Genomic DNA, 12,565 nt, shown 5'->3' with positions numbered 1-12,565 from the left:
AGATGATAGAAAAACAAAGTATATGAAGGAAAATTAGTTTTTTTGTTTCACATCTATTCTTAGACTGTATGACCCTATAACATATAACATATAACAGGATCTACCTTCCTGAGTTATTATGAGAATCAAAATAATATTTTAAAGAACTTCACACAGTGCTTAACATAAGTTATTTAGTAATTCAGTCATATCCAGCTTTTTGTGTTCCCATGGACCACAGCTGTCTAGATACTTCTATCCTACACTATCTCTCAAAGTATGTCCAAGTTCCTGTTTATTGTTTTCATGGCATTATCTATCCATCTCATCCTCTACCATCCTCTTCTCCTTTTGGCTTCTATATTTCCTAGCATTAAGGTATTTTCCAATGAATCCTCTCTTCTCATCATATGGCAAAGTATTAAGTTCCAACTTAAGCATTTGATCTTCTAGTGAACAGCCTGAATTAATTCCTTAAATATTGACTGATTTGATCTCCTTACTGTCCAAGGGATTCTCAAGAGTCTTCTCCATCACCATAATCTGAAAGCATCAATTATCTAGCATTCTGTTTTCCTTATACTCCAGCACTCACAAGCATTACATTGCTACTGGAAAAGCCATATCTTTGACTATATGGACTTTTATCATCAAGGTGATAACTTTGCTTTTTAGTATGCTATCCAGATTTGCCATAGCTTTCCTTGCAAGGAACATCTTTCAATTTCATGACTGCAGTCACCATCTGCAGTGATCTTTGAGCCCAAGATTATAAAATCTGACACTGCTTTCATTTCTCCTCCTAGATTTATACTCTCTTCTTTCACTCTTATCATGAGGCTTCTTAATTCCTTTTCATTTTCTGACATCAGAGTGGTATTTTGGCATTTCTGAAATGGTTGATATTTCTCCTGGCAACTTTAATTCCAACTTTTGATTCATCCAGTCTGGATTTTACATGATACTTCCTTCATATAAGTTAAATAAAAAGGTGACATTATACAGCATTGTCATACTCCTTTTCAATCTTAAATCAATCAGTGATTCCAAGTTTAGCTCTAACTATTGCTTCTTGATCCATATACAGATTCTTTGAGAAACAAGTGAGATGATCTGCTATTGCCATCTTTTTGATGACTAGCTATATCTTGTGATATACACAAAGGCTTTAGTGTAATCAATGTAGCAGAAGTAGATTTTGTTCCCCTAGAAATACCTTGTTTTCTCCATAATCCAGTGAATGTTGATAATTTGTTCTCTGGGTCCTCGTCTCTTCGAAAACCATCCTGTTCCTCTGTTAACTCTCAGTTCACATATTGCTGAAGCCTAGAGTGCATAAGCTTAAGCATAACCTTGCTAGTATGTGAAATGAGTACAATTGTTTAGTAATTTGACAGCTCTTCATTAAGACTGGAGTGTAAATTAATGTTTGTTTTCTATAGCAGTGTCAACTGTTTAGTTATCCAAATTTTCTGGTATCTTGAATGCAGCATTTCAACAGCATCATCTTTTAGGATTTTAAATATCTCAACTGTAATTCCATCATTTCTACTAAGCTTATTATTAGCAATGCTTCCTAAGGCCCACTTGACTTCATTCTCCAAGTTGTCTGACTCTAAATCAGTGACCACACCATCATGGTTATCAGTAATATTAAGATCTTTCTTGTACAGTTCTTTTGTGGCCTGACACATAGAAAATATTTAATAAATGCTCATTTCCTTTCCTCTAAAAAGAAGTCAGAGCAAAAATATTTGACTCCCAAGTCTAACCAATTTCCAGGACCAGCATTAATTCACTTGATTGCTTCTTAGCATTATCTCTATCTCCTGCTCCTGCTCCTTTGCACAAGGGATATCCCATGCCTGAAATGCACTGTCTTTACCTGTGGCTCTCAAAACGCTTAGCTTTCTTTAATGCTTAGTTTAAGTACCTTATACTGAGAAAACTTTCCCAGTCCTCCTAGTTGTTGGTACTCTTCCTCAAATAATTTGCTATTTACTTTCCTTTCCTAAAAAGAATACTGATTTTGGAGTCCAAGTCTATCAGTCAGTCAATAAACATTTATTAATTTAAGGCATAGTACTAAGTACTGGGAATAAGTACAAGCAAAAAGAAAGATAATATCTACCCTCAATGAGCTTTTAGTCTAATTGGAAAAATAACCCAAAAATGGAAACTGAAAAGAGAGGAAGGTATCTACCTGTGCTTGGGAGAAGGGAAGAAGGATGCAGAAGTCCTTCCAGAGGAATGCAGTATGGTGAGAAATGAAGAGAGCCAGGGCATAGTCTTGACTCCATCATTTATTAGCTTTTATCCTTGGCCAGTTTTCTTCATATGTAGAATGAGTGACCTATAAGCTCCTTTAAAAATCTCTAGCTCTAAACTTTCAGAAAAAATTGCAAAGACTTACATGAACTGATGCTAAGTGAAGTGAGCAGAACCAAGAGAACATTGTAGCAGCAAGATTATGTGATCACCTGTGATGGACTTGACTCTTCAACAATGAGATGATTCAAGATAATTCCAGTAAAATTGGAATGGGAAGTGTTAACAGCATCCAGAGAGAGAACTATGGAGCATGTGGATCAAAGCCTAGCATTTTCACCTTTGTTATTGTTGTTTTTTGTTTGCTTTTTAAATTTTTTTTCTTTCTTGTGTTTTTTTTTCTCAGTTAATGAGATTTTTCTTGTGTAGCCTGATGAATACAGAAATATGTTTAGAAGAATTGCATATGTTTAACCTCTTGGGGAGGGAGAAGGAAGTAGAGAGAGAAAAAAATTAAAACATAAGATTTTGTAAAGGTGAATGTTGAAAATTATCTTTGTATGTATTTGGAAAAATAAAATGCTCTTAATTGAAAAAAGTATATAAAACAACAACAAAAACCAAAAAAAAATCTCTATACTCTTATGTTCTTTTGGTAGAATAGCAGGAATATGGATTCGAAAACAGAAGTCCCAACTCTATTCTTAACTATCTATAAGATTTCGATCTTTCCAGTCCTCAATTACTTCATCTGTAAAATGATACAATTATAAAATACAAATATTTCATAAGTAAAATATAAAAATTATTTGAAAAATTTTATTCCCTCAGCTTCCTTCTTTCTTTAAATTTATAATCCTCAATGGGATGTAAGCTCCTTAAAAGCAGGGACTGTTTTGGTTTTTAGCATTTTTCTTTATTATACCTAACACTTAGCATGGTACTTTCCCCAATATTAGATGATTATAAATGTTTATTGCATTGAATTTAATAGTAAACCCACTAAAAGTCAAATATAGATCAAGCAATGACAGGGGGGGAAAAAAGGTTATCAAGTTAGATTTAGGATGATAACTTGTTATTTAGGAATTGTTAAAGTGAAGCTGGGCTTTGTGGTTTTCTGCCAAACTGTTATAATCTGGAATATTCTGCCTCCTGTTTTTACCATCTTAATTTCTACACAACCTTTAAACCATCAAATTCCATTTCCTCCAGAAATTTTTTTGTTGATTTCCTCAGCCAGTAGTGACCTTTCCTCTCTTTAACCTCTTTGATTTTTCACCTTTCCAATGCATTTACTGTATATTTTGGAGCATTGTATATAGTTATCTGGATATATTTATTCACTCACTTATTTTAAGTTCAAGAGGTTTGAGATCATATTGTATCTGAACTATTTTTTCCCTTCCCCAGGAGAACATAGTAGAAGCATGCAGAAAGTACTTAATAAGTATGTATTGAATTGAACAGAATGATCTAAGATTCAGACATACAATTCCTTCTTAGCAACTAAAAGAATATGGAAGTGGCAAGATGAGTGAGTAGAAAAAACCGCTGGGCCTGAAGTCAGGAACACCTGAATTAAAATTTAAATTTAGATTAGCTGTGTGATCTTGGGCAAATCACTTAATCTATGACTCATTTCCTCAACTGTAAGATGGAGCTAATAATAGTATCTACTTTCCAGAGTTGTTGTAAGGATCCACTAAGATGATATTTATAAAGTGTCTAGCACTAAAGTGCTAAGCACAGTATCTGGCACATAATAGGCACTACGTAAATGTTAGAGTTTCTTATTATTAATAATAATATCAATATAGTAGTAATTAAGATCCCTAATGATTCTTTTTTCCTTACACTTAAATTATTTATAATATTCTTTCAGCATGGAATTACAGAATTGATTGTATAATAGGACAATGTTTAAGAATCATTTCCCTATATGGTAAAGAAATGTTATAAATGTTACTGATTCTTATTACTTGACCATTGGCCATATGCATAATTTTTTTTAAAGAATTTACTACTTAATACTATGATATTAGGTTCTGTCAGTAACCTTAAATAGGTCTCCTTTGTTGTTATTATCTCTCATTCATTTTTCCTGAATTTAGTGAAAAAATTTACATTAAAAAATTTTCAGTTGCTATATTTGGTTTTATTGACAATGGAAGAAGGATCATGTCCAAAATATATTTTTAAATTCATAATGTTGATTTTTAATCCATTTATTTTCATGAAATTTTGCATAGGTTTTAACACTACTATTTTTTAGGTGACTAATTAAAAGTAACTCATTTGCCATGTGAAAATTATTTAACTAGCCTGGTGCTCTTGTGTGTGAGGTTAGTTCTCAAAGAGAGGTATTCAATTTAATATTCCAGTACAAGGTGCTAACATTTCAAGAGCTTTTGAAAGCAATTACAATTCTAAAATATCTACTAAGAGGCTTTCCAGCAGCCGTATTATATTATTTCCACATTTGCTTAAAGAATCCAAGTATGGTAGAACTTGAAGAATATTGTAATTTGGTGTCAGGAGATCAAGATTCAAATCCTCTCGGAAAATTAGTATCATAGATTGAGAACTGGGAGGAACAATAATCTTACTCCTCCATTTTAAAAATGAAGAAAATAAGGTCCCTAGAGGTTGTATCCTTCCCAATATCACCAAGTTAGTAAATTTCAAAATTAGGATTCAGACCAGTCCTCTTTGAATGAAAATTCAGTATTTTGATTCTATTTTGTTAGTTACAGTATGCACCAAATTAGTGTGTGATCAGACAAGGTAATTAATCTCTCCCAGTCTCATCTGGAAAATGAGGTCGTGGGATTAGTTGATTTCTGAGGTCTCTTTCAGTTCTGCTTCTATGATGCTACAAAATCAAAATCAAGAACATAGAATTTAAGAACGAAAAGTTCCATGTAAAATTTACTTGAGCATCCTTTAAGCCCCCTAGAACCTACATGGCAACAGAACCTTTGGAGAACCAAATGGATACAATGGAAAGAACCCTTTTTACTCATTGAAGACCTAGATTCGCTATCATTTACCTGAAGCCAAACAAGGTGGCTCTGTCACAGATGATGTCAGTCACTTCCCCTCTTCCCTTCCTTTTCTTGGGTAAAGCTATCCTTGAAACTCATTCCTGTTCCAGGACATAACTGTGCTTTTCAGCCTTCCTTACTCAGCCTTCCAGGAGGAGAAAAACAGCCAACTTTGTTCACTTTCTTCCCGGACTCTGTTGACTCACATCAAAAAAATAAATAAAAATAAAAAATAAAAACACCCTAGGTCTCAGATTCTTCCTCAGAATAAAAGAATCTACCTCCTGTCTTTTAACTTTATCGCTGGCTCATAAATTCATCTCCCACTGACTAGTCTATCAATTACCAAAATGGGAGTCCACTCCCGACTTTAAAGCTTATCCCTAAGAGGGGAACAAAGGTTAAATATATATCTAAAATAGAATAAACAAATCGGGTTTGTATGAGCCAATATTTTTATCATTCGTCAAAAGCTTAAAATTAAACATTCAAAGAGGAAAAAAAACAACACTACCAAGTTCCTGACTGTCCTTTTCAACATGGAGGCATCAGAAAGTTAAAAATGTTTGTTTGTTTTGTCTGGTTTTTTTTTTGTTTGTTTGTTTTTGTTTGTTTTAAGGGAATCATTTGGCTTTCCTCCGTGAAGAGAAGAGAAAGTCAAGGAAGAGTACATCTCTATGACACGCGAGTTTGAACAGTCTGACAGATTTCATCCAGGTTAGGGGATACAAATCACCCTCTTTGCTTCCTCCTCAGGACTCGTTACCACATTCCTAGTTTTCTGCAAAAGGCTTTTAAAGAACAAATTGAGATGGGGGCGAGGGTGTATTTGTGCTTTGTTACGGAACATTTCCCCTCAAATTCCAAAAGCGTTCCTTCATTTTTAGCTCTGCTTGTGGCTCTCCCTCTGTTCTCTGGTTTTGTTTCTTTTTTCCCCGAACCCTAAACTGATTTCGGCTCATTAACGAACTTGGAACAAAAGACTATCTCCACTTGGAGCTTCATAATACATGAAGTAAGGTTCGGAATGTTTGAAGGCGCGGTTCATTCTAGAACGTCTAAAACAAACTAGAAAAGATAAAAGGCAGACTTAAGGACCGGGAGAAGGGACCTGGGCAAGGTCGTGGCCTAAGGGCGTAAAGTTCCGATCACCTTCCCTCAGGGGATTAAGAGGCTGGACAAGAGCCGGGCTACTTAGGATCCCTCCCCAGAGCCTGGCTCCAGGTTACTAGGGACGCCGCGCCCTTAGTAACCATGATAGAGAATGAGGAAGGGGTATCGACCGTGGACAATATAGTCTCACAGTTTAACACTTACGAAGATTTTCTGGACTCGCAGATTACCACATTGGACCTCTATTACCTGGAGGTAAGTGGGGTGCTCGCATACTCTGTCCCTCAACCTACCTGCCGGACTACCATTAGAGAAGCCTGCCAGGTTCTGAAAACATACGGAGGAAAGATGGGTCCAAGCCACTTCACTCCAACGCAGAGAAGCAGAGCCACACGTGCACCCACGCAGCTAGCCAGCGCAGGGACTGATGCGTCCTCTAAAAGAGGTTGCATTCTGGGTGATTCGAGAGTGTAAATTAGAGGGGAGGGGAAACCCATAGTATTTCTTTTCCTCCTTTCCCCTGGGAGTCTGGATTCCCTGTCTTTTCCCAGCCCAACAAATAGTAGTCAATTCCAATACTACCTGGAGTTTTTCCTTTGTAGAGGTGAATCACAGATTATAGATTTGGAGATGGCAGGAGCCTTAAAGGCCATCCAGTCCAAACTTTTTACTTAACAGATGATAAAATAATCAATGACGTGCCTTAAGTCATCCAGGTAGTAAATGTCAGAGGCAGCGTCTGAACTTGGTCCTCTGACGACATTGCTCTTGCCCTTTCCGCAGGGATCAATCGAAAAGCAGTTTTTAAAAGAATTTATTATGTAGTACAAGCTATATAATGGATTCTGAGAATGCAAAGAAAAAAGTAAAAAAGTCCTGCCTTCTTAGAACTTATGTATTATCGGGGTCCGAATCGAGGTGAGGGAACAAATCTGTGTCTGAATACTGACTCTATGTGACCGTGGAACCGGATTTATCGCCTTGGTCCTCGGTTTCCCAATTTGGAAAATAAGGACCTCAAAGTTTTCTTCAAGTTTTAACTTTCAGTGAATTTTATCTTCATTAGAATTTTGCTATGGCTAAACTACCTTTCTATGTAAAGGAGAAAGCAGAGTTAGTCTTACTGCTAACAAATCACTCGTCCCTAATGATTATTTGAGAAGAAGGCTGCTTCTAGATCAGGGATTTAAGGGTTAAATTATGTAAGAACTTAAATCTGTCTCTTGCCCTCTTATTACAGGAGTCTAAGGATTGTCTTTGCAATTACTTTTAACAGATGCCTCAAACAAAACAGGTCAACTCCAGATTTTTACGTAGAGAACTGATGAATGTTAATAAAGTAGAAGATTTCAATGAAAATCATTATGATTGAAGATTTTCATTTTAAAATAATTTGCTTTCTAACGTGTGAAAAATGTCTCCTTTCTTCCTCTTCTCGTTTTACAGTCTGGCTAAAGTATCACTGTCAAACGTTTTAGTCTGGAGACCCCTTCATATTCTTTAAAATTATTGAGGATCCCCCCTCAAGAATTATTGTTTATGTGGAAATAACTATCACTATTTACTATATTAGAAACAAAAACATCTATATATTATAATGAAAACAGTTTGGACCCCCTAGACTGACAGAAAGGGTTCCAGAGACCTTAGTCCTCAGATTATCCTTTGAGCAGAGATGGGTTAAAGAAAGTTTATTTTTGTGTTTTTAGCATGTGGATTCTTAATGTTGAGCCATATTAACATGTTCTTTGAAAAAAGTATTTAGATAACTGTCAATATAAGTGATTTCCTTTGTAATAAGTGAATTCTATGTATTTTATACATTTAAAAACATTCTCTGTAGTACATGTGCTTCTCTAAAGTGTCAAAAAGATCCATGACACCAAAAAAAAAAAAAAAAAAAAGTTAAGAACTCCTTTCTTAGAGGGATAAAATCTCAAGCACAGAGCACAAAAATTATTGGAGCAATTATATTTTTATATTAAAACTTGAAAAAATTATGAAAATAGGTTTAGAATATATTTAACACAATGATTTAATATCATCATATTTTATAATAATAAATTACGAATAATATACAAAAGAAAACTGCATGATATACAATAACACAAATTATATACAAAATAAAAATAATATATCATTTTTGTATATAATATGACATAATAATTGTAATATAAATAATAAAATAACAAAATCCAGTATCCAAAAAAAAATCCTTCATCCCTGGCTTAATAATTTTTTTGTTTACTTGAATTAAGATATCTTAAACATATGAATTTGTTGGTTGCAAGTTGATCAAATTTTTTAACCAAATATAACAATAGTAATAATAACAATAATAACAATAACAACTGTAGAAGTTCTACAGTTTATAATATTAAAAACCAGTCTGAGGTTACTGAGAGGTTAAGTGTACCTGTAGGACTTAAATCCATATCTTCCTGTTTCAAAAGCTAGCTCTATATCCACTATACCATACAGCTTACCCCTAACCCAATCATATTTAGCTTTATAAAAATGCATGAATATGAAGGGAAAAAACTTAAGGAGTAACTTTTAAAAATGATTTTAATATCAGCCAAATTTATCTTTATTATCTCATTATAAAACTGAAAGATGATTCCGAACATAGCATTACATTACTATTAAGGTGGTGTTTTTCAGTTGTATTTTATTTTTCAATTATTTTCTCCAGCTTTAATTTCCAATTCACAATTAAAAAAATAAAAGACCTATGTTGCAAATAAATCATCTATCCACATATAAAAGCATGTATATACATACACACATGTATATATAGTCAAACAAAACAATTTCCCAAATTGTCTATGTTTAAAAATATCTCATTTTTTACGTTGAAATTATTTCTTTTATGTCAAGAGAAGGGTAGCAACAAAAAAAATTCATTTGGAAAGACAAAAAAAAAGAATATCAAAGGAAATAATGAAAAATGTAAAGAAAGAAGGTTTAGCAATATGAGATCTTAACTATATTATAACTCAGTAATTATTAAAACTATGTGGTACTGGGTAAGAAATAGAAAGGTTGATCAGTGAAACTGAGTAGACATACAATTTATAGCAGGAAATAAACATAAGAATCCTGTATTTGATAAGTGTAGATTTGGGGATAAATAGTCAACATTTGATAAAAATTGTAGGAAAACTAGAAAGCAGTATTACAGCAACTATGCATAGACCAATGTCTTACAATTAGGTCAAAATGGATACATGATGTAGATATAGAGATTTTTACAAGAAAGTAATAAAGACATGATCCCAGAAAAATGGTTTGAACATTTTCATAGGGTTCTCAACAATAGAACACTCTCACAGTGTTCTCAAATACACTTCCATAGTGTTCTCAAATGCTGAAAGTATTGCTTACTTCAAGTTGAAATCAATCACTCCTAGCTAAAGTTCCACCTGAAGAAAAGGTTAAAAGCCTTTAAGATACTTTCATATGGTAAAGTACCATATGCTAATTCTATTCCAGCTAAGATTTACAAGGTGGTGATTCTAAAAGCCAACTGAAATTTTCCAGATTATAAGGCAAGAGGAGGTTATGCCCCAGGAGTTCAAGGATTAGCTCATTGTCCATTTTTGTAAAATTAAAGGTTATAGATTGTCCTGTGACAATAATGCGGGTGGGGAGGGGGGGGGGGGAATCTCTCTCTCTCTCTCTCAACTGATGCTGGCAAGATTTTTGCCAGAGTTCTCTTTAATAGACTAACTCTACACCTGGAAAAAGGTAATTTACCTGAGAGACAGAATGGCTTCAGAAGGGGCTGACAGCTTCAGGAAAAATGCCAGGAGCAGAACAAAGGTCTGTATATAATATTAATGGATCTGACCAAGGTCTTTGATACTGTCAGCTGATAGGGCTTATTGAAAATTATGTCAAAATTTGATTTGAGAAGTTCATCAATACAGTATGTCAATTTCATGATAGTATGCTTCCTGGATTTCTGGACAATGAACAATGCTCTCAAGTTACTAATGAAGTGAAAGATTGTATGATTGTTTCCATATTTCAGTCACATTGTCAAATGCCTTCAGTGAGAACACACATGCAAACAAAGTCAGGTACCATACTGATAGTAAACTCTTTAACCTGAAAAAGCTATAAGCCAAAACTAAAGTGGAACCTCTGTAGCTGAGAAGCGGCTCGTGCTCATTGTAGTCTAACAATTAACACCAAGAAAACACAGGTACTCCATCACCTAACATCATCATATGTGGAACCACCAGTTACAGCAAATGGAGAAATTTTGAATGCTGTGGATCAGTTCTCTTATTTTGGCAGTACACGTTCTAGGGATGTCTATGTTGGTAATGAGATTGACACATACATTGCCAGAGCTGGCTCAGTGTTTGGGAGACTGAGGAAAAGTGTAGGAAAGGAGAAGTATTAAATTGATTACCAACATCCTGCCATCTGGGGGAGGGGGTGGGGGGAAGGAGGGGAAAAATTGGAACAAGAGGTTTGGCAATTGTCAATGCTGTAAAGTTACCCATACATAAAACCTGTAAATAAAAGGCTATTAATTTTTTTTTTAAAAATTGATTACCAAACTGAAGGTCCACAGAGACCTTGTGCTGACCTCATTGTTGTATTCCTGTGAAACCTGGACATGTTGGTACCAGCTCCATGCCAAGAAAGTGAATCACTTCCATTTGAATTGTCTTAGAAAACTTCTGAAGATCACTGGGCAAGATAAGATACCAGAAGTCCTTCTCAAACTAAACTTCCAAGCATTCAAACTATATTGCAGAGAGTGCAACTGTATCGGGTTGGCCACACTGTTCAAATGTCAAATGTATATTTGCCAAAGAGATTATTTTGTGAAGAACTCACACAGGGTAAGTGATGGTCAGAAAAAAGCAATGCAAGAACACTTTCAAGTCTCTCTTAAGAACTTTAGATTTGATTATATGACATGGCCAGCATGATGCCCTTATCAGAGAAAGTTCTGTGTTCTATAAACAAGGGAGTAGCTCAGAAGAAACATGAGATGTGCACAATGAGAGATCACCCTATTTGTGTCTAACCTGTGGTAGAGCATTCCAAGCTCATATTGGTCTGGATCAACCAGTGAGAAACACAGTGATATCATTTTGGTCATCTTTGAGAATGAAATACAATAACCAAACAACTTTGGTTTGTTTAACTTTGTTAAACAAAAACAACACAGAACATATTACTTCTCATATTTATGGATGGCTACACAATTTATGAATAAACAATAAATAGCAAAATTAGATACAAGATGAATAATTCTTACTATATTAAATTAAAAAGATTTTGTACAAATTTTAAAAATGTAGGCAAGATCAGAAGGAAAGAAGAAAAATGGGGGGAAATTTATAGACAGTTTATCAAATAAAGGTCTCATATCTAAAATTATATAAATAACTTTATTATAAATTATTATAAATCAGATTTATAAGAATGAGTCATTGCTAAATGGCCAAAGGATATGAATAGTTTTCCAATGAAGAAATCAAAACAATTTATAAGTCATATAAAAATGTTTTAAATCATTATAGATTAGAGAATTGTGGATTAAAACAATTTTGAGATCATTTTATACCTACCAGATTGACTAAAATGATAGAAAGAGAAAACAACAAATGCTATAAGATAGAAAGAAAAATTAAATTAATTGGTATTATTGGTGAAATTGTTAACTAATTTAACCATTTTCGAGAGTAACATGCCCAAAGAGTTAATTAAACTACCTATGCCTTTGAACTAGCAATACCACGACTTCCAAGGATGATTTGGGGGAAAGAAAAATAATCTTTATGTTCTAAAATAATTATAGCAGCTCTCTTTGTGGTGGCAAAAAAAAAAAAAAAAATAGCGATAGAGATACCATCAAGTGGGAAATGGCTGAACAAGATGTGGAATATAAATGTGATGGAATACTACTATAAGAAATTGAGTTCAATGATCTTCAGAAAACTTTTTCATTCAGAAAACATGGAAAGTTTTATCAAGAATCAATGCTCAAGTTAAACTCAAACACTGCTAGCTAAAGTTCCAACTAAAGAAGAGGTTTTGAATGCAAACACTAGGTGCTGATTTTATTCCAATTAGGATTTACAAGGTGGGGGATTGCATCCATTGCTCATACAAAAGCTCACTGAAGTTTT

At 34.1% G+C, this 12,565-nt stretch overlaps 1 protein-coding gene across 2 annotated transcripts in view; it reads left to right on the top strand.

The window, feature by feature from the left end:
• Nucleotides 1–6,404: 6,404 nt before the first annotated feature.
• CFAP299 (cilia and flagella associated protein 299) overlaps nt 6,405–12,565 on the top strand; it is a 466,055-nt gene continuing 459,894 nt past the window's right edge. For both annotated transcript variants that reach the window (XM_012552044.3, XM_031944215.1), the window contains exon 1: nt 6,405–6,662. In XM_012552044.3, the coding sequence (XP_012407498.2) occupies nt 6,549–6,662 (114 nt within the window). In that variant the 5' untranslated portion in view covers nt 6,405–6,548. The remainder of the gene's footprint in view (nt 6,663–12,565) is intronic.

The sequence above is a fragment of the Sarcophilus harrisii genome, chromosome 6 (genome assembly GCF_902635505.1).
Source record: "Sarcophilus harrisii chromosome 6, mSarHar1.11, whole genome shotgun sequence".
NCBI classification, from domain to species: domain Eukaryota; kingdom Metazoa; phylum Chordata; class Mammalia; order Dasyuromorphia; family Dasyuridae; genus Sarcophilus; species Sarcophilus harrisii.
Note: the sequence above shows the minus strand (reverse complement) of the source record. Positions and strands in the feature narration are given on the sequence as shown.